At 43.5% G+C, this 21,563-nt stretch overlaps 2 protein-coding genes across 6 annotated transcripts in view; one reads left to right on the forward strand and one right to left on the reverse strand.

The window, feature by feature from the left end:
• Positions 1 to 21,563, reverse strand: part of CTNNA2 (catenin alpha 2) — a 1,145,386-nt gene that overhangs the window by 332,497 nt on the left and 791,326 nt on the right. Inside the window, exon 1 of one of the 5 annotated variants that reach the window (XM_029083153.2) lies at positions 7,384 to 7,626. The exons of the other annotated variants lie outside the window; for them this stretch is intronic. Coding sequence (XP_028938986.1) covers positions 7,384 to 7,599 — 216 coding nt within the window. The 5' untranslated portion in view covers positions 7,600 to 7,626. Of the gene's footprint in view, positions 1 to 7,383; positions 7,627 to 21,563 lie in introns of those variants that run through there. 5 annotated transcript variants of the gene reach the window in all.
• On the forward strand, positions 8,007 to 10,734 carry LRRTM1 (leucine rich repeat transmembrane neuronal 1). Its single transcript, XM_001514044.3, has one exon. It carries the CDS (start codon positions 8,840 to 8,842, stop codon positions 10,403 to 10,405), a length of 1,566 nt encoding a protein of 521 aa, XP_001514094.1. The 5' UTR covers positions 8,007 to 8,839; the 3' UTR covers positions 10,406 to 10,734.

The raw sequence follows: 21,563 nt of genomic DNA on the forward strand, positions 1-21,563 counted from the left end.
AAAATATTTGCAGGCGCAGCTATCTGGACATGACTCAGTTGATCACAAATTAACGGAGATGCAATATAGACTGAAGCTTCCTCCTATGACTACAAGGGGGATATATTTAGCTTGGCTTGCAAGTAGGTGAACTAATTAATAAATCCTGTCATCCGCACTTCACACATTTGAGCAGGGCTGGAGAATGGGGTTGGAGGTGAAAAGTCAGGGGTGACTTCTTCTCTCCTCTCCAGTGATAGAGGCTGACAGTGCCCTGGATACAGTTTCAGGGAGTGAGGAAAGAGTCACTCAGCAAACATCTTCTAATTCCTCCCAACACCTTTCCTGTCTGATCCATCTTCTAGCAGGCTGTCGCTGTGCCAAAAGAGGAAGGCGGGAAGGACCGTGCAATCCCAAATTCCCAATGTTTCAAGCAATCAGCAAGCAACTGTGTCTGACACACCTGACTGACAACAGGGCTAACGAGTCTGCTTCTCCAGGCTGGCTCATGGGATGCAATCCTTATGGCCCAGACATGACGAGCTCCTTCAAGTGGAGAATGGAGAGAGTTTGCCATATCAACCAGAGGGGACAGAATCCCTAGACTGCTTCTCCCTGAGAAATATTTACAACTGCAGTTTTCCCTAACTCTTTGCCAGCTAAAGATCCCTGCTTTGGGAAGACTCCCAATGAGGTCCCTGCCCTAGGGAAGCAAAATTCTTATACAAACTGCCTAAAATACACAACTGCCTAAAAAAGGCTTTCCTATCCCTAGCAGCAGAGATAGGATGGAGCACCTGTGTAAGGATCGAGCTCCAGCGGGAACTTGCAAGACTAGGATTCTTTTGAAAAGAGTGGGGAGAAAAAGATACCATCAACAAATTTTATTGGTTTTCATTTTCCCAATGAGGAATGAATTTAAACCCCCTAATTAGATTGCCCTCAAAATCACCTTCTTAAAGATGCAGCACATACAGTCCCTAACAATACTGCATTTCTGTCCCACGACACTACTTGAAGAATATTAGCTCAGGGAATCTGCCCTGGAGAGATGGTTTTCCTGTCCCTGTCAATGAGATATGCATTTAAAAGGAAATCACACAACACACACGCACACATACATACACACCCACACAGACATATACATGCACCTGTATACAGATAAATATTAAGATGACCCAATGTGCAGAGACTTGGTCTCTGTCTAGTACATCAGATAGCTTATCCAAGATGCATTTAATGACTTTTAAGGGTGTTTTTCAAGGATACAAGAGAATGATTTAACTTGGGTTCCCAAGTTCTGTTAATGTCATAGCTCTGAAAACATCCCTCCTTCTCCTGCATTCTCCATCACATAATAATAATAATGTTGGTATTTGTTAAGCGCTTACTATGTGCAAAGCACTGTTCTAAGCGCTGGGGGGATACAAGGTGATCAGGTTGTCCCTCATGGGGCTCACAGTCTTCATCCCCATTTTACAGATGAGGTAACCGAGGCCCAGAGAAGTTAAGTGACTTGCCCAAAGTCACACAGCTGACAAGAGAAGCAGCGTGGCTCAGTGGAAAGAGCACGGGCTTTGGAGTCAGAGGTCATGGGTTCAAATCCCGGCTCTGCCACTTGTCAGCTGTGTGACTGTGGGCAAGTCACTTCACTTCTCTGTGCCTCAGTTACCTCATCTGTAAAATGGGGATTAAGACTGTGAGCCCCACGTGGGACAACCTGATTCCCCTGTGTCTACCCCAGCGCTTAGAACAGTGCTCTGCACATAGTAAGCGCTTAACAAATACCAACATTATTATTATTATTAAGTGGTGGGGCCTGGATTAGAATCTGTGACCTCTGACTCCCAAGCCCGGGCTCTTTCAACTGAGCCACGCTGCTTCTAACCGCATCCACATCTTCTTAATGTCCAAATACCCAACAGGATGGCATCTCTAATTTATAACTCAGAGCCTATGGCACTGATGGATGGGAACCGGCAGAATCGCTCCCCTCCATGTGGCTCTATTCAGGAATGTACCACCCTCCATCCCTTCCTAATAATGGATACCCATCCTTTTGAGGTCTTCAGTGCCAGAGAGTAAGAGACCCATTGGAGGGGGGCCAACTAAGAAAATTAGAGAAATGAAGGAATTGATTAATTGGAAAAGGTGAAATACATATCCCTTGGCTTTGCAGTATAGTAGGGGTAGGGATGTTAGTAGTCAACATCCATTTGAAAGGTGGACTCTCTGGGGAAAAAAAAGAGAAGAATGAGCATATTCCCAAGGACATAACTGGGAGTAATGAGAAGTGGGTCCTTTAGAAAGAAATGAGGATAAACTTCCAAAGAGAGTAAACTTAGATATAAGAACTGGGTCACACGGAGCATGTTCTGTATCCCCAGAAGCACTCTGGAGGAGGCTGCGAAGCCCTACAAGGACAATGGATTGGGCGTCGAGATGGTGTCTGGTAGTTGGCAGGGAATGTGTCTGTTTGATGTTATTCTGTACTTTCCTAAGCACTTAGTACAGTGCTCTGCACAAAGTAAGCGCTCAATTAATATAACTTAATGAAATACAACTGAATGAATACCTTCATGTGTCCCCATCCTCTAGTCCCTAGAAAAGGACTCTCCAGCCCTCTGCACATAATAGGCCCTTAATGAATACTGGTGAAAAGGATGACTACAGAAGGGATGATATTTGATTGCCAGAAGGATTGATTGGCCATGGGTTTGCCATCTCTAATTTCTAGCATTTAGAGATAATGCTGATTACTTAGATGGTCATTTATTTATTTAATCAATGACATTTTTAATTGAGTGCTTATTGGGTACAGAGCACTTGACTGAGCACTTGAAAGAAAACAACACAACAAAATTGTTAGACACATTCCCTGCCCACAATAAGCTTACAGTCCAGAGGGGGAGACAGGAATCAATATAAATAAATCATTTACTGATATATACATAAGTCCTGTGGGGCTGAGTTTGAGGTGGAATACTAAGTCGTGCAAAAGGTAGGGATGCAATTACTGCCCTAGACAGCAGAGATCAAAGGGATCTGAGGTTTGTGAGAAATCTCGTGGGGCCGATGTGACCCACTGAGGTGCTTTCCATCTGTGTCTTCAGCCCAACCATAAGCTAAAGCATTAGATTCATTCCTTGGCCTACGGTATCGGAACCTGATGCCAGGTCTCCCAAGCATTATGACGGACTGCTGGGAAATCCAGAGGGGGGGGGCTCTGGTGGGAATGGGCAAAGGGCTGAGGGAAAGAGGAAAGTGCATTTCCCACCTTGTGAACTCAGAGGGCGGATCTGCCATAAGGGGACTCAGTGCTTGAAAGCAGAAACAAAGACGGTTGGCTAATTTTGTCTCAGATGGTGGGTCGTGAATAAATGTCCATTCTCGATGCAGTGGACAACTCCAAAAGGCTGAGCTTTTCTCACCTCAATCAGAGCTCAGCGTTTTCTTTCCCACTTACCTATCTGTCCGTTTGTGGGTACCCAACCAAGTAGACCTTGTACAAAAGAATCAAATAGGTCTTGGCCCTGTTCCTATCTATCAAGACCTCCCAAAGAGGAGGTACACTGGGGGAGGGCTTCGTCCAGGAGATTTGCTTATATCTTATTTGCTTATTATATTCAAGCTTCAGGACTGGATTATGAAAAGCTAAAAGCATTGGGGTGCAAATACCCACAGAAATCACAGATTTCATTTTTTGTTTCTCAAGTTGTAACTTTTCCCCCTGCCTCTCACTAAATGTTTCCTTTTGCAGAAAAGTCATGGTTCGCTGCAGTTGAAAATTAAAGACATCAGTGTAAAGATCAAGGTCCTGGCTAGTGTTAGTCAAGACGGGAAATTAAAACCACCTTTTGAATTTCTATTTCTGTGAGGATAGACAAAGACTAATAGAAAAACAATTCCCCAAATATGCTTGGGGTGCTTTTAGGCAAGCTGCCTCAGTTACTAGTCCTTGTGTTTCTCTAGATTTACGTAGTACATCAGTGAAAATGAAGATGGTCCTTAGACTTTGGGAAGGAGAATCATGGGGGCGCAGTGAGAACCACACCAGACCGGAGACCCAGAATCTGCCATCAGAGATGGGGAGTCATTTAACAGCATAAGGATGATCGAACTGTAAATTCCATCCGGGTTTCTGGCATGAATCATCTCCACTCTTTGCCTGGCTGACAATCAGCACAATTAGCCCAGTTCTCTGAGATAAACTGAGAGGAATAAAACAAATCTGCCTTAATAATGTTGGTATTTGTTAAGCGCTTACTATGTGCAGAGCACTGTTCTAAGCGCTGGGGTAGATACAGGGTAATTGGGTTGTCCCACATGAGGCTCACAGTTAATCCCCATTTTACAGATGAGGTAACTGAGGCACCGAGAAGTTAAGCGACTTGCCCACAGTCACACAGCTGACAAGTGGCAGAGCAGGGATTCGAACCCATGACCTCTGACTCCAAAGTCCATGCTCTTTCCACTGAGCCATGTCTGCCTTGAAATGGTGAAACCTATCTGGGCTCCTTGAAGCCCTAATTCTGCCCCTTGAAGGAGGCATGATCCTGAACTGAGCTTGGGTTAGTGGTAGAATCACCTGGGCAGAGGAACAGCCTCAGCCTTCTCTGCCCTTCCAGGAAGTACTGTCATTCTGGCTGAGCTTTTCATTCAATCAGTCAATCAGTGGCAGTTGTTGAGCGCTTACTGTGTGCATACCAGTGTACTAATTACATGGAAAAGAACGATATATGAAGTGCCGGTAGTTGCCATCCCTGTTCACAAGAAGCTTATAGTCTACAGTAGTTCATACAAGCTAATCAGGTTCTACCTGAGGCTCACAGTCTTAATCTCCACTTTACAGATGAGATAACTGAGGTACAGAGAATTAGAGAGTCCTGCCCAAGTTCACACAGCAGATAAGAGACAGAGCCAAGATTAGAACCCAGATCTTCTTCCACCCAGGCCTATGTTCCACTAGGTTGTGGAGTTCTTACTGTGTGCAAACAAACAGGGACTAAACACTTGGAACAATGCAGCAGAAGTAAAAGACAACTGTACTGTACTCTCCAGAGCACTCAGTACAGTGTTCTGTGCACAGTAAGCACTCATGAAATACCACTGACAGATTGCTTGGCTGAAACAGCCCCTGACCTCAAGGAGCTTACAGTCCAACCAGTAGCATTTTTCAGCTGCCATGTGAGAGAGTGAGTATATTGAGAGAAAACACAACAGCCAGACACAGTTGAATAAAGTAGCAAATGAAAAGACAGTACAAGCATCTTCTTGAGAGAGAGGAAAAGAACACTGAAGTCACCTGGGGGTGAAGGCAGGGTAAAAAAGACAACTTTGGGTGACCTCCTCTTTCAACAACTTCGGCAACTTTGAGGAACCTCAAATTAGAAAGTGTGAATAGCAAGCGGATGAACCTGTGGCTTGTGATTCAAAATTTGTTGTTTCTCAGCTCAATTTTGCTGAAACACTTGATTCATGTTGTTCTTATTTAACCTAATTTGCATTGATTTAATCAGTGTGGGTATGCTTTAAATGCATATAGATTGAAATTCTGCTACTTAGATGACTTAGAATAGCTAAATTTTAATAAAGCTCGTTTAAATCTGTTAATTTATACAGCTCTGCCAAGGGCTTTCAAACTTTAGGAAACGTGCAAACTCGTTATCCAGTCTGTGGGGAAAGTTTAACAGCCAGCCACGCTGAAGACTGTTACAGAAAAAGGCTAGCTCTTCATTTCTTTTTCTGAAAAGTGGAGATGTAACTTGAAACATTTGCCATATCGAAAGAATCAGAGGATGAAAATATAAATTCCATTAATTATTTTGTGGTACCAACTCTCTTGTTTTGTATTCTCCCAGGTACTTAGTTCAATGTTCTGCTTACAGGAAACACTCAATAAATACAACTGATTGATTTCCTGACACAATGTGTTCAACCAATTGTCTCCTTCAGTAGAACCCATGAGAAGCACTCATGGAGAGAGTCTCTTGGTCTTCATTGTTAAAATGTACCTTTAAATTGCAATGTGATCTGCATGAACTCCGCCTTTCTCTGACCCACACTGGAAAATGGCTTACTTATTCTGACTGCTTGAACTGACTGGCTCATCTTCTTTTCCTTTAAATGATCATCTGCGGCTGGAATATAAACCCCTCAAGGGGCAGGGACTATGTTAATAATAATAATAATGATAATAGTAATTATTAAGTCCCTATCATGAGTCAAGCTTTGAAACTGAGCATTATACAAGGTATTCAGATTAGATACAGTCCCTGGTCCCTCATGAGGCACAAAAAAGTAGGTGCTCAACAAATACATTTGTTGGACAAGAATGATTTGGGACAGGGAGAATTGTCTGGGCAGTTGGCCATCATGTTCATGGTTGAGATGGGGTGTCTGCTGAGGGTTCCACAGAAGTTCAAGGGCAGGACGACGCTCAGGGAGACATTCAACATTTTGGTAAGCATCCCTGATTTAGTACGTCTAGACAATGAGGGTCATGGCAAAGTCTTTTATCAAGGCTGCATTTGATTGCCCGGGACATTCCAGGTGTGTGCCGATCCCAGTGATGCAATCCAACTCTCAATTCAGTAATTTGGGATACAGAAAGATTCCATCCATCACGTACACATCTCGCTGGACAAGCATTTGAGGAATGCAGCTGGACAACCACCCTCTAGAAGGTGATTTCCCTATGTGATCTCCCTCCACTTCCCCATGGAGCTACCACTTGCCTGCAACCGAAGGACCCCTTGACTTGATGGGGGTCAGAATATCTAGCCAGAGCTCTGGGTCATTTTCATAGCCACTACCTCTATCCTCAACAAAGCAGCACGGCTCTCCGACGAAGAACCAGCCTCCAAAGCCAGAGTCAAAGCTGATACAAGAGCAGAAACCGTGGCGAGTTAAGAAAGCAGCCCGTTCTGCTATTACCCCTCTTACTTCCCTGCTAGGCACCTTGACTGAAAATTCACGCTCAGCCAGCACCTTCTGGAATGCCTGGGACAGTCCTGACCCACCGGAGCCATTGACGCAGCTAAACAATGTAAACCGAAGGCTAACGTTTCCCTGTCAATAGCGATGTCTATCTTCTCCAAGTCAGCCAAGACCCGAAAGACTCCTCCGTCAGCACCCTCTCCCATGGATTATTATGAATGAAAAATAGCTCTCAAAGGCTCCTTTCTCCCTCGGAACAAACAGTGGCACGATTCGGGATACTGGAGGGACTTTACTGGGGGGCAGAAGAAGCCCCACGCACATCTGAGGACTGCACCGTCTTTAGGCTGTAACGCAAGAGAGTCGTCTGCACTCCATCCTAGCCTGACTAACATGGACACAAATATATGCGGTTCATGTAAAAATATGTAGACTGGTTAAGGACGACATTTAATTAAAGCTTACTTGAACAGAGACATTCATCTTCGCCAAGCTCTGTCGGGAGCTGGGAAGACCCGGACGGGTTTCCAAATCAGCTCTGCTCGGAGAAGGTGAGCCCGGACCGGTTCCGAAAAGGGTTCCCAGAAAGCAGAGCCCTTTAAAAGCGAAAGCCCCCAAATCATGACATCGTTCTGCACCCTTTCCAGACTGCCTTTCCCAAACCGGGAAGCAAATGTTCATTTCCAAACAGATCCCTCAGTGCCTTATCAATTCAGACAGCTTAAACAAACAAGCAGAAGAGAGGGGGTGGGGGCAAAGACAATTCTGGAGCTTCCGTCTTAGAAACGTCTGAACTGCTGCTTTTTCTCCTTTCAGTGGCTCTCCCCTTTTATTTATATATATAGATATATATATTTTTTTTTGAAAAATGGACAGAAAGGCTTAAAGTATTTTCCATTTCATCAAAAACATATATTACTTTACTGGTTCGCTCCGATGTTGGTGTTCTGCCCACCCCTTTTCAATCTGCCCATGTCTGAGATGCACAGGGAAGACGTACAAATCATAAGCAGCTTACGACACTCAGTGAGCTCTAGGTGCCTCTGCACACTCGAGCAACACACAGCTCGGCTGAAGGGAAAGGATTCTGGCTGTCTTTCCGCTAGGCTCCGAGCATCACCTAACAAGCCCAGCGAACAAAGAATGGGAAATAAAGCTATCCTTAGCCGGTCAGTGAATGAATTGTAATCTGTCTCTGTGGAGTAAAGGTTGTGCCGGTCAATGGTCGTTTCAAATGATGGACATTAAACAGATTGTCAAATCCTGTGGAGTCGTTAGGAAAGAGTTTGGAGTTTTTTTCACAACGTCACAGTATTAACTGCAGAGAAAAGGACAGAGAAGACCCTGCTCATGCACATAGTTCTGAAACTTGCAGGTCCTAGAAGCCAGCTCCAAAGCTAGCTGGACATCCCTTTCAGCTCTCTGAGCAGAAGCAAAGTAAGACATTGTGAGCTGGCCAGCTCTGCACAAAATTGAAAGGGACCGCATTTGTAGCACAGAGGGGTCTTTTTTAGCTCTGCATATAATTAGTCCAAACACAAAGGAAGCAGCTGAATGGAGGTTGTCACTCTCTGGAAAAGGGTGGGTAAGACACTTTTTAATTAAATTCTTTCATGAAGAAAGATTTTTTTTTCTTTTCTTTTCAGCAGCCTCTAACATGAGCAAAATCACTATCTTTTTACCTTGTCATTTCTGTGAACTTTAAATGCTGCACAGCTTCTGCATGCTGTAAAGGTGAATCGTGTGGGTGTGCTTTCTGTCTCTCTCTCTCTCTCTCGCTCGCTCGCTCGCTCGCTCTTCTTTGGGGGGGGGGGTGTCTTTTTTTATTTTTTTGAATTTTTTTTCCCGAATAAAATATGATGTAGAATTTGACAAACAATTCAATGGACATTCTCAAGCCGACCTGGGAAGATTCTCGCTAATGGATTTCCTTCTTATTGGTCTCTGTTTAAACTGGTTGCTGAAGAAGCCCCCGGGGTGGATATTGTGGACGCTGGGGGTCTGGTTTAAAATGCTTCCAGCTGCGAATACTGGCTGCCCCCAGCTCTGTCGGTGTGAGGGCAGGCTTTTGTACTGTGAGTCACTGAATCTTACAGAGATGCCTCATAACCTGTCCGGCATGATGGGCTTGTCTCTGCGGTACAACGGCCTCTCGGAGCTGCGCGATGGACAGTTCGCAGGGTTAATGCAGCTCACGTGGCTCTATCTGGATCACAATCACATTTGCTCAGTGGAGAGGAATGCCTTTCAAAAACTGCGGAGAGTTAAAGAACTCACTCTGAGTTCCAACAAAATCACCCAACTGTTCAACGCCACGTTCCGCCCCATGCCCAACTTGCGCAGTGTGGATTTATCGTATAATAACCTGCAGGCTTTGGAACCGGACCTGTTTCACGGGCTGAGGAAGCTAACGACTTTACACATGCGGTCCAACGCTCTCAAGTTTGTGCCCGTGAGAATCTTCCAGGACTGTCGCAGCCTGAAGTTTCTGGACATAGGATACAATCAGTTGAAGAGCCTGGCTCGAAACTCTTTTGCCGGCTTGTTTAAGCTGACGGAGCTCCACCTGGAGCACAACGATCTGGTGAAGGTGAATTTAGCTCACTTTCCGCGCCTGATTTCCCTGCACTCCCTCTCCCTGCGGAGGAATAAAGTGACCATTGTGGTCAACTCCCTGGACTGGGTATGGCAGCTGGAAAAGATGGATCTCTCGGGTAACGAGATCGAGTACATCGAGCCGCACGTCTTCGAAACCGTACCTCACCTCGACTCCCTCCAGCTGGACTCCAATCGGCTCACCTACATTGACCCCAGAATCCTAAACTCCTGGAAGTCCCTGTCGAGCATCACCCTCTCGGGAAACGTCTGGGATTGCGGCCGCAACGTGTGCGCCTTGGCCTCTTGGCTGAGCCACTTTAAAGGGCGCTACGACGGCAACTTGCTCTGCGCCAGCCCCGAGTATGCCCAGGGCGAGGATGTTTTAGACGCAGTGTACGCTTTCCACCTCTGCGAAGATGCAGCGGACCCAACGAGTGTGAATCTGCTCTCGGCGGTGACAAACCACAGTGAGAAAGCGTTCGGCTACAGTCCCGCCACCCCCGTCTATGATGTGCAGGATATCGAAGGGGACAGAACCACTGACGCTATCCCCGTCACCCTGCCCGGGGAAAACTCCGAGAACGCGGTGCAGATTCATAAGGTGGTAACAGGGACTATGGCACTGATCTTTTCCTTTCTCATAGTGGTGTTGGTGTTGTATGTCTCTTGGAAGTGTTTCCCGGCCAGCCTAAGGCAACTTAGACAGTGCTTTGTAACGCAGCGTAGGAAGCAGAAGCAGAAACAGACCATGCATCAAATGGCTACAATGTCGGCTCAGGAGTATTATGTTGATTACAAACCCAACCACATTGAAGGAGCCCTGGTGATCATTAATGAATACGGATCTTGTTCTTGTCACCAGCAGCCCGCGAGGGAATGTGAGGTCTGATTGTCAGTGTGGGATCTAAAGCGGTGTGCAGCCAAAAAACAATGGGCAGATAGACAGTTGTGATGGGATCTCATTGTGTTTTCTGATGATTTCTGATGCACTCCTTGACTGAAATTGTAAGAGGATCTGTCTCAAAGACTTGATATTTTAGCTTTATCGTGTCTTAACCCTTCAGGACAGTCAATCTTAAATTTCATATGATAAACACAACACTCCTTTTGAAGATCTGTCAATATTCAGGAATCTGAAAGTGTAAAAAGGTACCGATCATCTAATTTTTTTTTGTAAACTAAAATGTTGAAAATAAAATAGCATTTACAGTTTCTACAGACTGGTGTACACTAAGTGGATTGTTACCTGTATACACAATGCAACAGTTAACCTCTTTTCCCTCCGTATACAGTGTTGACATGGAACTGACAGCAAAGAAGCCAGACAAAATTGAAAAATTAAGTCATTAGATGGCTTCCCAATATGATTATTAGACACTGAGTTACACCACATTTCTGAAGATTAGAAAAAAAGCATGACACTTGAAATGGTAAATTTTTTTTGCGGGGGGGAGGGGAGGAGGAAGGGAGGGGGTGCAGGGCGGAAATAAATTGCTCGTTAATTAACATCTTTAAAGCAAGTGGCTGTTCCACTGAGAAATGTTCAAGTACCAAACAGGTCCCCAGCAGCATTTCTCGGGATTTTTAAGCAAGGCTCACTTGCAAGTTGTTTAAAGGCCATGAAATTTGGTGTATACTAAGAGTGACATCTTTGCTGGGGATGTATCTAAATTAGGGAAGCATTTAAGGGAGACCTGACCCTCAGATGCCACTGGCTCTAATTCTTTTCTAATCTCAGATACAGAAGGCATTGCTTCAGGGTTTATTTTTGCAAAATGATTAGTATCTTCCCCTTTTCAGACTCTTGTACGCTTAAAGAGACACCTGAGCTCTCTGCACTATGAAGCAATGTTGAGAGGACTGAGGCAGAATCCCAATTTTCAGTGGTGAAAGCTGTGTGTGTTTCAAGAGTAAAATCTTGGGTGTAATACTGCAGCAACCTTAGGCAGAGAGTGATTACAGCACACTTCTGGTTACTATAGTGAACCACTAGAAAATCCTACCTCGGTTATGAATGCTTGTATTGTAACCACTTGCATCAGAAGACATCCTAAGTAAACAACAATCCAAAAGATGACAGCGGAGTGAAAATGACAGCAGAACCGATCCTAGGTTTGCTTATTGCTGACATGGAAATGATTACTATGAAGAATCATTTGTTAACCCAGAGCCAAATAGCTGTTCAATCATTGACTGCCCTTCTATAAATGCTTGCTTTCCCTGTATTTTGGATTTTTCCCTCTGTGGCAAACTGACTGAATGCTCTCTTCGCCAACCTCAGTTCTGTCAATGAAATTTAGGCTGTGATGTTTGGAGAACATTAGGTGGTGCGTCTTCTAAAAGCTTAGCGAGTGTATCATTTTAATAAAATGTTACCAACTGCAAATTTTGTAAAGATGATCCACCCTTGTATATTTCTAGAACTCTTTCCTAATCTGGGGTTTTCACCAACAGACTAATGGCTGCTTTTAAGTGAGAATTACAAATTTCAAGGCGAAAAAACAGATGCCAATACCATCGGCCCCAAGAGGCAGGAGCAGATTTTTGTAACGCAGCATTCACACAGCCCCACAAGGCATGCTCAAGCCAAGTTTGTTTCTTTTTTTTCCTATGGAGAATACTAATTAATCCATAATTTTATTTTTAAATGGAGGCTCTTTCAAGAGAAATATTTTGCAGATTATTTTTCAAAGTCAGATGAAGGGAGAACTGTTTTGAGATGTGAAGGGTTACTGTTCCTGTCCTTCTGAATCCTCATCCTGCTTTATATTAATTAAAACATGAGATCATGACATGCTTTATGCAAATGAAGTTCATCCAGGCTATTATAAGTCTGGAAGAATGTCGATCTGATTTCCGTAGGGTTTTTGGTTGGGAGGCCCAGTTTAGTCTCAGATTGATCTTTTGGGGTTGTTGCTTTAAGCCAATGGTGATTTCATTCACTACCTTCGCAGTGACTAGCACTTTTAGAAATAGTTCCACTACTTAGAGCAGGGGCAAAGATATCTCACAATGCTGAAAAATCTTTGAGTTGGGCAGAATGGAGCAGTAATACACCCCCCTACTCTCCATCCTCCCCTCCCCTGTCCCCGTGCTACCCTGGACCCTGGTCTGGGTTGGGGGGAGGGAAGCCTAACCATTGTTATTAAAGGGGGGCTTGGACCACATCGATTCCAACTTTCAACAGTATGTCGATTCAAATCCAAGTGCTGTTTCATTTGACGTTGCAGAAGGATTGTGTTGTGCTGCTTGGATGGAAAGCTTGAAAAAGCACAACCATCTTGGCAGGTACAAAGCCTTCTTGTCCCTACCCTACAACAACTGAATATTTTTACTCTAATATCTGCCCCCACTCACTCCTGACCTTTCTGTTCCCATGAAAAAGTGCTAGTGGTTTGTTTTTTTTCCTTTGTTTTTCCTCCAAGATTTTACATCATGTATGTGTAAGATGCTTTAGTTCCTGTAAATCTGATGAAAGATTATGGTGCAGACAAACATAACTTCTGTGATTTTGAAAGATGATGTTATCAATATAGAGCTTTATTAGTACCTTTTGTGTCTGTGTGTCTGTGTGTGCTTGTGTACAAGCATGTGTGCACATGTGTTTCAAAGATCTGAGCCGCAATCATCCTGCAAATGAACCCACGTTGCTTGTGGTTGGAATGGGGACCACAGGGTGTTTGTGGTCATTTCCAACAAGGTTTGGTAAGGCTTGAAAACTCTGATTTCCTAAATTCACCTTTGAATTTAATTCCTGAAGCTAACAAATGACTGCACTCTTAAGAGGAACTCCCATATTTAAAGGGGCTTGACCTTTTCCAGAAGGTGCTAATCTCTTTATGGCATCTTTACTTCACTAAAGATGATGGATGGCACATAAATGGATGAACTTTCCATGCAGTAAGATGGATGAGTGCAAACCTCATGTCTCTGCACTGATTAGCTGTTGTTTTTCCAATACTTGCAAAGAAAATCCTTGAAATGCCAGACGAATGACCATTTCATCAAACCCCAAAATTCAAGTCCCACTTTGGTTCCAACATCAAACAAACCTAGGCAAATACTCTTCCAAAATGGCATGGCTGCCCTCCAGAAACCCTGCCTAACCAAGTATAATATCAAATGGAGCTGTTAGGGCATTACCTTTCCTTTAAAGCTCCCCAAATCTGTTCTCAAAATTGGTTAGGAGCAAAATAATATTCCAAATACCAAGGGCAGGCATTTTTTAAAAAAATTTGATTTATTTTTTCAAGCTTCTCATTATTACAAATGGCACATGCCTTCTCCAGACTTTGAGGCAGGAAGACAGTTGGTATTACTTAACATCAACAACACATTTATGAGTACGTGTAAGTAATTAGAGGGAAAAGTCACTCATTCCTTCCACAATCGATGGTACATACATTACTATGCAGAGGCAGACCAGAGAGGCTATCCATGTTGTTAATATCATACCCGTATCCAAAATTTAAAGCATGGCCATAAAAATCAACCAGGCTCTCCAATCTTTCATGGAAGAGAAGAGATATTGGTATTTTCAACACCAGAAACGAGTCCGGTACAGAAATAAATACTAGTTTTCTCTGGGTAAGAAGGTCATCTTTGTGGGGAAAAAAAAAATTGAGGGCCAAGCAGAGGATACTGCTTTGAATGAAAAAGACAAATTCCAGGACTCCTTGCCCTGCTCTGTGTCATATCAGTTGGGATGTTATTGTACAGAAGTCCTGAAGTTGCCTGCAGAAAACTGATTGAACTACCCACTGGAGATGCTGCTCCTAAAACTTCACTATACAAATCAAGAGGATTTCCAATGGAAAGCGGGAAACATAACTCAGATCCTTTCACCATTTTGGTTGGTCATCGAAGGGGGCTAGACTTTGGGAGACCTTGCAAAGAGGCCAGATGTTCTGTGACTCAGAGGCTGACACAGGAGGGCTGAAATTGAGAATGCAGGTCCTGTATATGATTTCCCTGTCCTTCCAGGCTGCAAGAGTTCTTCAGGACATCTCTCTCAGTGGTTGAAGATGTAGCCTGTATCTGTGGATGAGAGGTTTCTGGGCTTGTTAAGTGTCTATACAGGGGCTTTGTCTTAAGCCCTGATTAAGGGTTTTGGATGCTTTTCTTTTTATAGATGATTCAAATCTGTTCTATTTCAATCTTGATGTGAAAACCGGGGGCTAATTTAAAAACATTTATCTTAGATTCCTTTTTAGAAAGTCAATTTGTAATTAGCACAACTAAAGAGCATAAATGAAACATAAAATGAGAGCCTCATGGGAGCAGGGGGAGGATGGGCTCAGAAAGGTGACCATACATCCCAGTTTAGCTAGGATAACCGGGGATATTGATAGATTGCCGCAGGCATTTTAGAAAAGTCTACAAAGACTCCAGAATTGGGACTAACCTCATTAAACAGACCAGATAGTCTCAGACCAATCCCTGGCTACTCCTGCTCATTTCAAGTGCTAGGACCACCATGTTCAGGGTCAGGGTAGGACTGCAGTATTCTAAAATTTGTCTGGTTGCCCCAGAATGCAGAAGGACACTTACCTCTAACCCTTACCTCCCTCTCCATCTGCCACTAAGAGGAAAGGAGAATGTGTGCAAACTAGTATCTTCCCTGTTTGAACTGAAGTGATATGGCCAGTATGTGTGTTTGTGATTGCAGGTAAGAGAATTAGTTTGAGTATGAGAAAGTGAGAAGAGAACAGGAGACGGACAGACAAGGTGGGAGAGTTTGGATTCACGGGTGATGGAACTGGAATGGAGAATGTGAAAGAGCAGAAAAGATAAAACTACTTGGGGAGGGAAGGCAGTTTTGTAGAAACATTCATTCATTCAATCGCTTTTATTGAGCGCTTACTGTGTGCAGAGCTTGGAAAGTACAATTCGGCAACAGAGAGACAATCCCTAACCAACAACAGGCTCACAGTCTAGAAGCAGAGATTTAGGAGACTAAGCACTCCCAAAAGACACTCCCAAAAGACCCTCCCAAAGAATACACCCATACGGACGCGCGTGCACACACACACAAACTCACACAGTCTCTCTCCTCAGCGATACAAAGAGCTATCTCACAGAAGATAAGAATCCAAAAGACAAAGGATGAAATAAAAGGAGAAGCCTGGGAAAGCCTGGGAAAGAGCCCCCTCAGTTGGACAGAGTTGAGATTTCAAGATGTGTGAGGTTCCTGTTAAGGGAGTCAAGAAGTTCAATTCTGTTTCTCTCATCCTTCCTATAGTCCTATAGGGACTAATCTCTTCCCTAGAGAGCTGGGCCTCTCTTCCCTAGAGTGCATCATGTGGAAATTTATTCTAAATAACCACCAGCCTACTGATTCCTTTCCACGATGTCTTTGGGGACAATTACTACTCAAATCACAGTTATCTCTGTGTAGGCTTAACCCAAAGCCCCTGAATAGTTTCTAAGGGTTATCAGGTGTGGTGATTTTGGATTTAGCATCTAAAGGCCGGATTTTATTTTCTGCTGACCTTGTGTTTAAATTATTTCACTCTGTGTGGCTGTATCAAGTGAAAATTATTTATGTTGTGACCATCCCGGTGGTTGAATCAATCTGAACATTATATACCATTTGGGTGAAAATGTGTGACCAGCTCAGACTGCAGGTATACCCAGTGAGTGTCAAGATGGTGGGCCCTGACTCCATCTGATCACAGGACTTACTTATCTCACCTTAAAGTTTTCTCTTGTTGGGAAGCCCTCAAATAGAAGTGGGTTTTGGATTGAACTAAGGCCAGGAACATATACGTTAAAGGATTGTTCATAATCTTCACTTCTAAGACCTTTACCTACTTAATAGAAATATGCTAGTGGAGACTTTATGAAACAAAAGTCAGATCTTCCAAATCTCCCAAATAATATCTCAGATGTGGTTAACCTGTGGATTATCAAGGAAAAGAGGGGCTGAATTATATTCCAGCACAGAAATGATTAGGGAAACTGGATTATACCCTGAAAAGTGAAATAACTCTCTAATCTGTTTTATGTTGGCAGAAAACAAAAGCCGTAATTGGGTGGGAGGCTGCAGAGAACTTGGCTGGGTGCAGAAGGTTACTATCATTTTACTGCAATGCATCTCGCTTCACCACAGAACTATTTTCAATGAAATCTTCATTTCTCTGCAAGTTAGACCATTTTATAAAAATATGAAAAATAAAGCTGCCTTTTGAGATTCAGACTATTTTCATTACTTTCTGGGCCATTCATTTTTCTTCCTGTTCAGGTTTTCTAATGGTGATCATTTCTAGCATACTGCTGTCAAGGCCATGAAATGAAAAGAAAATCCGTGTAATGACAACCAGATGTTAAGGGGAACCTACACTTTAGTATAGGTTATAATCCTCCCTAAACACCAACTCTTTGTTACAAAGGAAGGTATCAGGTGACCTAATAGTGCCTGGGACTGGGAGTCAGAGTAACTGGGTTCTAATCTCAGCTCTGCCATTTGCCTGCTGCGGAACCTTGGGCAAGTCACTTAACTTCTCTGTAAAGTTGTTATGGGTAGGAAATGTTTCTGCTAATTCTCTTGTACTCTCCCAAGCTCTTAGTACTGTGTTTTGCACCTAGTAAGCACTCAATAAATACGATTGATTGATTGAACCTCAGTTTCCTCACCTGCAAAATGGGGATTAAATGCCTGTTTTCTCTCTTAGAGGGTGAGAGAGCCCCATGTGGGACAGAGTCAGATCTGCTTGTAGTATATCTACTTTTAACACTTACTATTGTATTTGGTAAATAGCAAGTGCTTAACAAATTCCAAATTGTGCATAGATGAATGAGTAAATATTTGTATTTGAAGATGATGATATGGACCCTGAGGTCCTATCTATGCATGCAAATATGGCAGAAAAGGCCAATATGAGGTTAGCACATCTTCCCTCATTGTTTACAAGTAAGGCCTAATCCTTGTTGCATTAGTAGACTCATAGTCAATCGAACAATCATTCAATCATATTTATTGAGTGCTTACCATGCGCAGAGGACCAAATTAAGCACTTGGGAGAGTACAATACAACAGTGTTGGTAGACATGTTCCCTCCCTAAAGGAGTTTACAGTCTGGAGAGGAAGTTAAGAGTCTCAAGGTAAGTGCTAGAACCATAAAGCATATCCTTTGTTCTAGATAGGGATAGATGCTCAATAAATACTATTGATTGTGGACAGGGAAAGTGTCTAGTGTTAGCTTGCAATAATAATGATCATAATAACAATAACAATGGTATCTGTTAAGTGCATACCTATGTGCCAAGCACTGGTGTAGATACCAGGTATTCAGGTTGTCCCACAGGGGTCTCATAGTCTTAATCCCCATTTTTACAGATGAGTCAGGATTAGAACCCACAACCTCTGACTCCCAAGACTGTGCTCTTTCCACTAAACCACGTTGCTCCTCCCAAGTGCTTAGTTGAGTACTCTGTACACAGTAAGCGCTAAATAAATATGATTGACTGACTGATTGGCTTCCCGATTGGAAGCAGAGCTGCTCTTTGTATGCACAGATGGCACACATCTGATGGTCAGACCTTATCCACATGTACTAATGCGGTTGAAAAAAGTCTATAAAGATAAATCATTACTGCTTGCTTCACACTGGGCCAGTCTCTGTATCTCTGCTTTCTAATGTTCCCATCTTCATGCAGCCTTTGCTTTAGGAGGGCATCCCCTCTCTCGATTTCTGTCTACCAGGTTTGTGTGTCTGCTACAGTAATTTCCCAGAAATCCACCAGCTTTGACCTTGCCACCTCTTTAGAGTGTTTATTCCTTATTCTAGCTTTGTACGGGGTCCCCCACCCCTCCTTACAGCAGCTGTTTGAGTGTCCTGCTGTACTAGTTATGTTTGTAGACAGCTTCTTCTGCAAGATATAATATTTGTGTCAACTGGAAATTAGGAACCTTGTTATTTTTTTTCCTGGGTGAATCCTAGCAACTGTCCTCTCATTATTTTGATCCTGATCTGCATTGCTTTTAGTTTCATGGCAGTGATCAAAGTCTTCAGCACAAACTTAGATTGAAGCTAAAATGAGTGAGGACTTGCTAGTGATTATTCTGATCACCTACCACTTATTGAAAGCAATAAGGGGAAGAAATTTCCAGTCAGACCCCCGGGCAACACCACCAAACCCATTTCATTTTGAGCACTGTTGAGGGTTCGGGATTCAATTCCCAAAGGTGAAAAGCCAGGACATGGTTTCCATTGTCTTTCAACTCCTCCATTCTTATTTAATATCAGTGATATTAAATTACTCTGGCCTCGGAGACACTAAACATACATCTTCAGTGGAAACAGCTTTGGCTGTATTTGTTCTAAGTACAGAGTCTCTACTGTCTTCCCATGGGGAAAGGAGTAAAATAAATGAATATGGAAAGATAAGCTCAACAACAAAGATGAGGAGGACACAGTGGATCACAAGCTAAACAAGAGAGAGATTGTTTTTAAATGACACTCTCCCAATGAGGTGTCAAAAAGCATTAGGCTGTTAACATTTGATTTGCAAGTTTAGCATGGGCTCCACCCCCGTTTACAGATTGCCATTTCTCTCTCCACTTCTCCTTGGGGAACTCAGCTAAAGAAACACAAGTACATTCAGAAGCCTCACACCCTCAGAAATTCTCCAGCAAGAGAGGCTTGCATGGTAAGTAAAGAATAAATGAGAGAGACAGAATGAGTCCTGCAAAGGGTGGGAGTTATTTGTAAGGCTGAGCTGCAAGAAGGAGAGAAGTCCAGCACCTGGGTGTGTTGCTTGGAGGCAGGGGACTGAACTAGAAGACCTGCCACCCTGTTTTCTGACTCGCTGAACCAAGGGGCAAAGAGGAAAGTTGAGAGGAGCTCAGATTATTTGTCCTTTAGAAGTGAAGGCTGAGCGTTAATAATAATTGTGGTCTTCGTTAAAGTGCTTGCTATTTACCAAACACTGTGGCAAGCGCTGGGGTAGATAGAGCAGCATAGTGTAGCTGATAGAGCACAGGCGTGGGAGTCAGAAGGTCATGCATGGATTCTAATTCCAGCCCCGCCATTTGTCTGCTGTCTGACCTTGGGCAAGTCTCTTTACTTCTCTGGGCCTCAGTTATGTCATCTGTAGAAAAGCAGTGTGTCTCAGTGGAAAGATCATGGGCTTAAGAGTCAGGAGTCATGGGTTCTAATTCCGGCTCCGCCACCTGTCAGCTGTGTGACTTTCGGCAAGTCATTTCACTTCTCGGTGCCTCATTTACCTCATCTGTTAAATGGGGATTAAGACTGTGAGCCTCACGTGGGACAAACTGACTACCCTGTATCTACCCCAATGCTTAGAACAGTGCTTAGCACATAGTAAGCATTTAACAAATACCAACATCATTATTATTATTATCATTAAAATGGGGATTAAGACTTTGAGACCTATGTGGGAAAGGGGCTGTGTCCAACTTGATCACCTTGTAACTACTCAGCACTTAGAACAGTGCCTGGCACATAATAACTGCCTAACAAATACCATCATTATTATATAGGATCATCAGATCGAATGTATCACTGTGCTGAAAAATCTTCAAACCTCTAAAGAATGGGGGTAAATGGCTATTTTCTGTACTCTCACATAAAATCACTAGAATAAAATGTTTAAACTGGAATGAGACAGAATCAGGATAGGCATTAGAGGAACTTACTGACTGTAACAGTTGTCAGTTGCTGGAACTAATTTTGAGGAAGGTCACTGGAGATTCCTTGACTGCTGACCTTTAAGAACAGGAGCCTCATTCATCCGTTCGGGATGACTCAGTTCAATGGGAGTGGGAGGGAATTATGCTCCTCAAACAAAAACATGTGCTCGGGCTGCCCCATTTGAAGGTTCAGCCTTGAGTCCATGCTTCCCGACCTCCCCAAGTTCCCCACTCAACAAATCGGATCTGAGATTTTACCTCTTCGCCTCCGCTCCACCTTCACAGACTTTGGCTTGGTGTCCAAGAGAAGGATAAAAAAAAAATCCCCTAAAAGTCATTCCTGGACTGCTGATTCTCTGAGGTCACATGCACCCTTCTTCCATCCCGCTCCCCCCAGCTCTCCTTCAACGTGGTTCTAGACTCTAATAGTTAACGGGTGTTCAGGAGACAGAGTCCATCTCTCCCTAGCCCTGTTCTTTTCCAAATGCTCTTCTCCCTGTTTCCTTGCCGCTCTCTCTCTCTCTCTCTCAGCCAGTAACAGTGCTGGCACTCCACCATCTGTGCAGAGTGCCAAATGACAAGATCCTGAAAGCTGAACCTGAAGGAAAGAATGGGCTGGAGCAATCCAATTCCTGGTGGTGACCATCTCTCCCCACCCCCACCCCACCCCCGCCATCTTTAATTATTTTAGCAGACCTTCGAAGCACATCTGCTCTTCACAACTCCTGTCCCTAAGACTAGAGTGAATGTGAGCTCTCTGGAGTAAACCTGTATCTGTCTCTGTAGCTCAGTGCTTCTGCTGACAGTTTGGCTTGCAAAAAGAGGTTGTGGTAAATATTAAAGACTGTTAATAAAAATGAGATAAAACACCTAGGGATCTCTTTTAAACTAAACTTGGCTCCCTACTAAAGTTTATCTTGACAGAAAATTCACTTCTCTGATCCAGATCATTTCCCAAAGCAATTTTCCAACAGCAAACATAAATTTGTGGCTGCCACTAGAATGTTTTCAATCCCTGTGCTAAAGAGGCCATTGAATGTCAAATGTTTACCTCACTTCCATGTAAATGCCATATCATTCTGGACACCATTACTGTCCTTTTGTGCCGACAACTACTAATGGCGATGACCTTTAACTTTGGAATCAAGTGTGGTCTGGTTTTACGCAAACAGGGGGATTCGGTTTGCCGGTCACGATCTAATCTGGGTGATTAAGTCATTAACTGATGATAGAAGGATCCAGTCAGGCCCCTCTGTGGCTTTGTACCGCGAAACGGTGCTAAATGAATGCACTGTCTATTTTTTTACATTCAATCTGGGCTGGCGAGCTCAAAGCCGAGTGGGCGAATCAGACACTCATAACTCTCCTTAATGTACAACGTGCATCGCTCTAA

Source organism: Ornithorhynchus anatinus, chromosome 18 (genome assembly GCF_004115215.2).
Source record: "Ornithorhynchus anatinus isolate Pmale09 chromosome 18, mOrnAna1.pri.v4, whole genome shotgun sequence".
Taxonomy (NCBI): Eukaryota; Metazoa; Chordata; class Mammalia; order Monotremata; family Ornithorhynchidae; genus Ornithorhynchus; species Ornithorhynchus anatinus.

What these genes read in the sequence shown, in the direction of transcription:
- LRRTM1 (XM_001514044.3), top strand. Translation starts at nt 8,840, where the DNA reads ATGGATTTCCTTCTTATTGGTCTCTGTTTAAACTGGTTGCTGAAGAAG.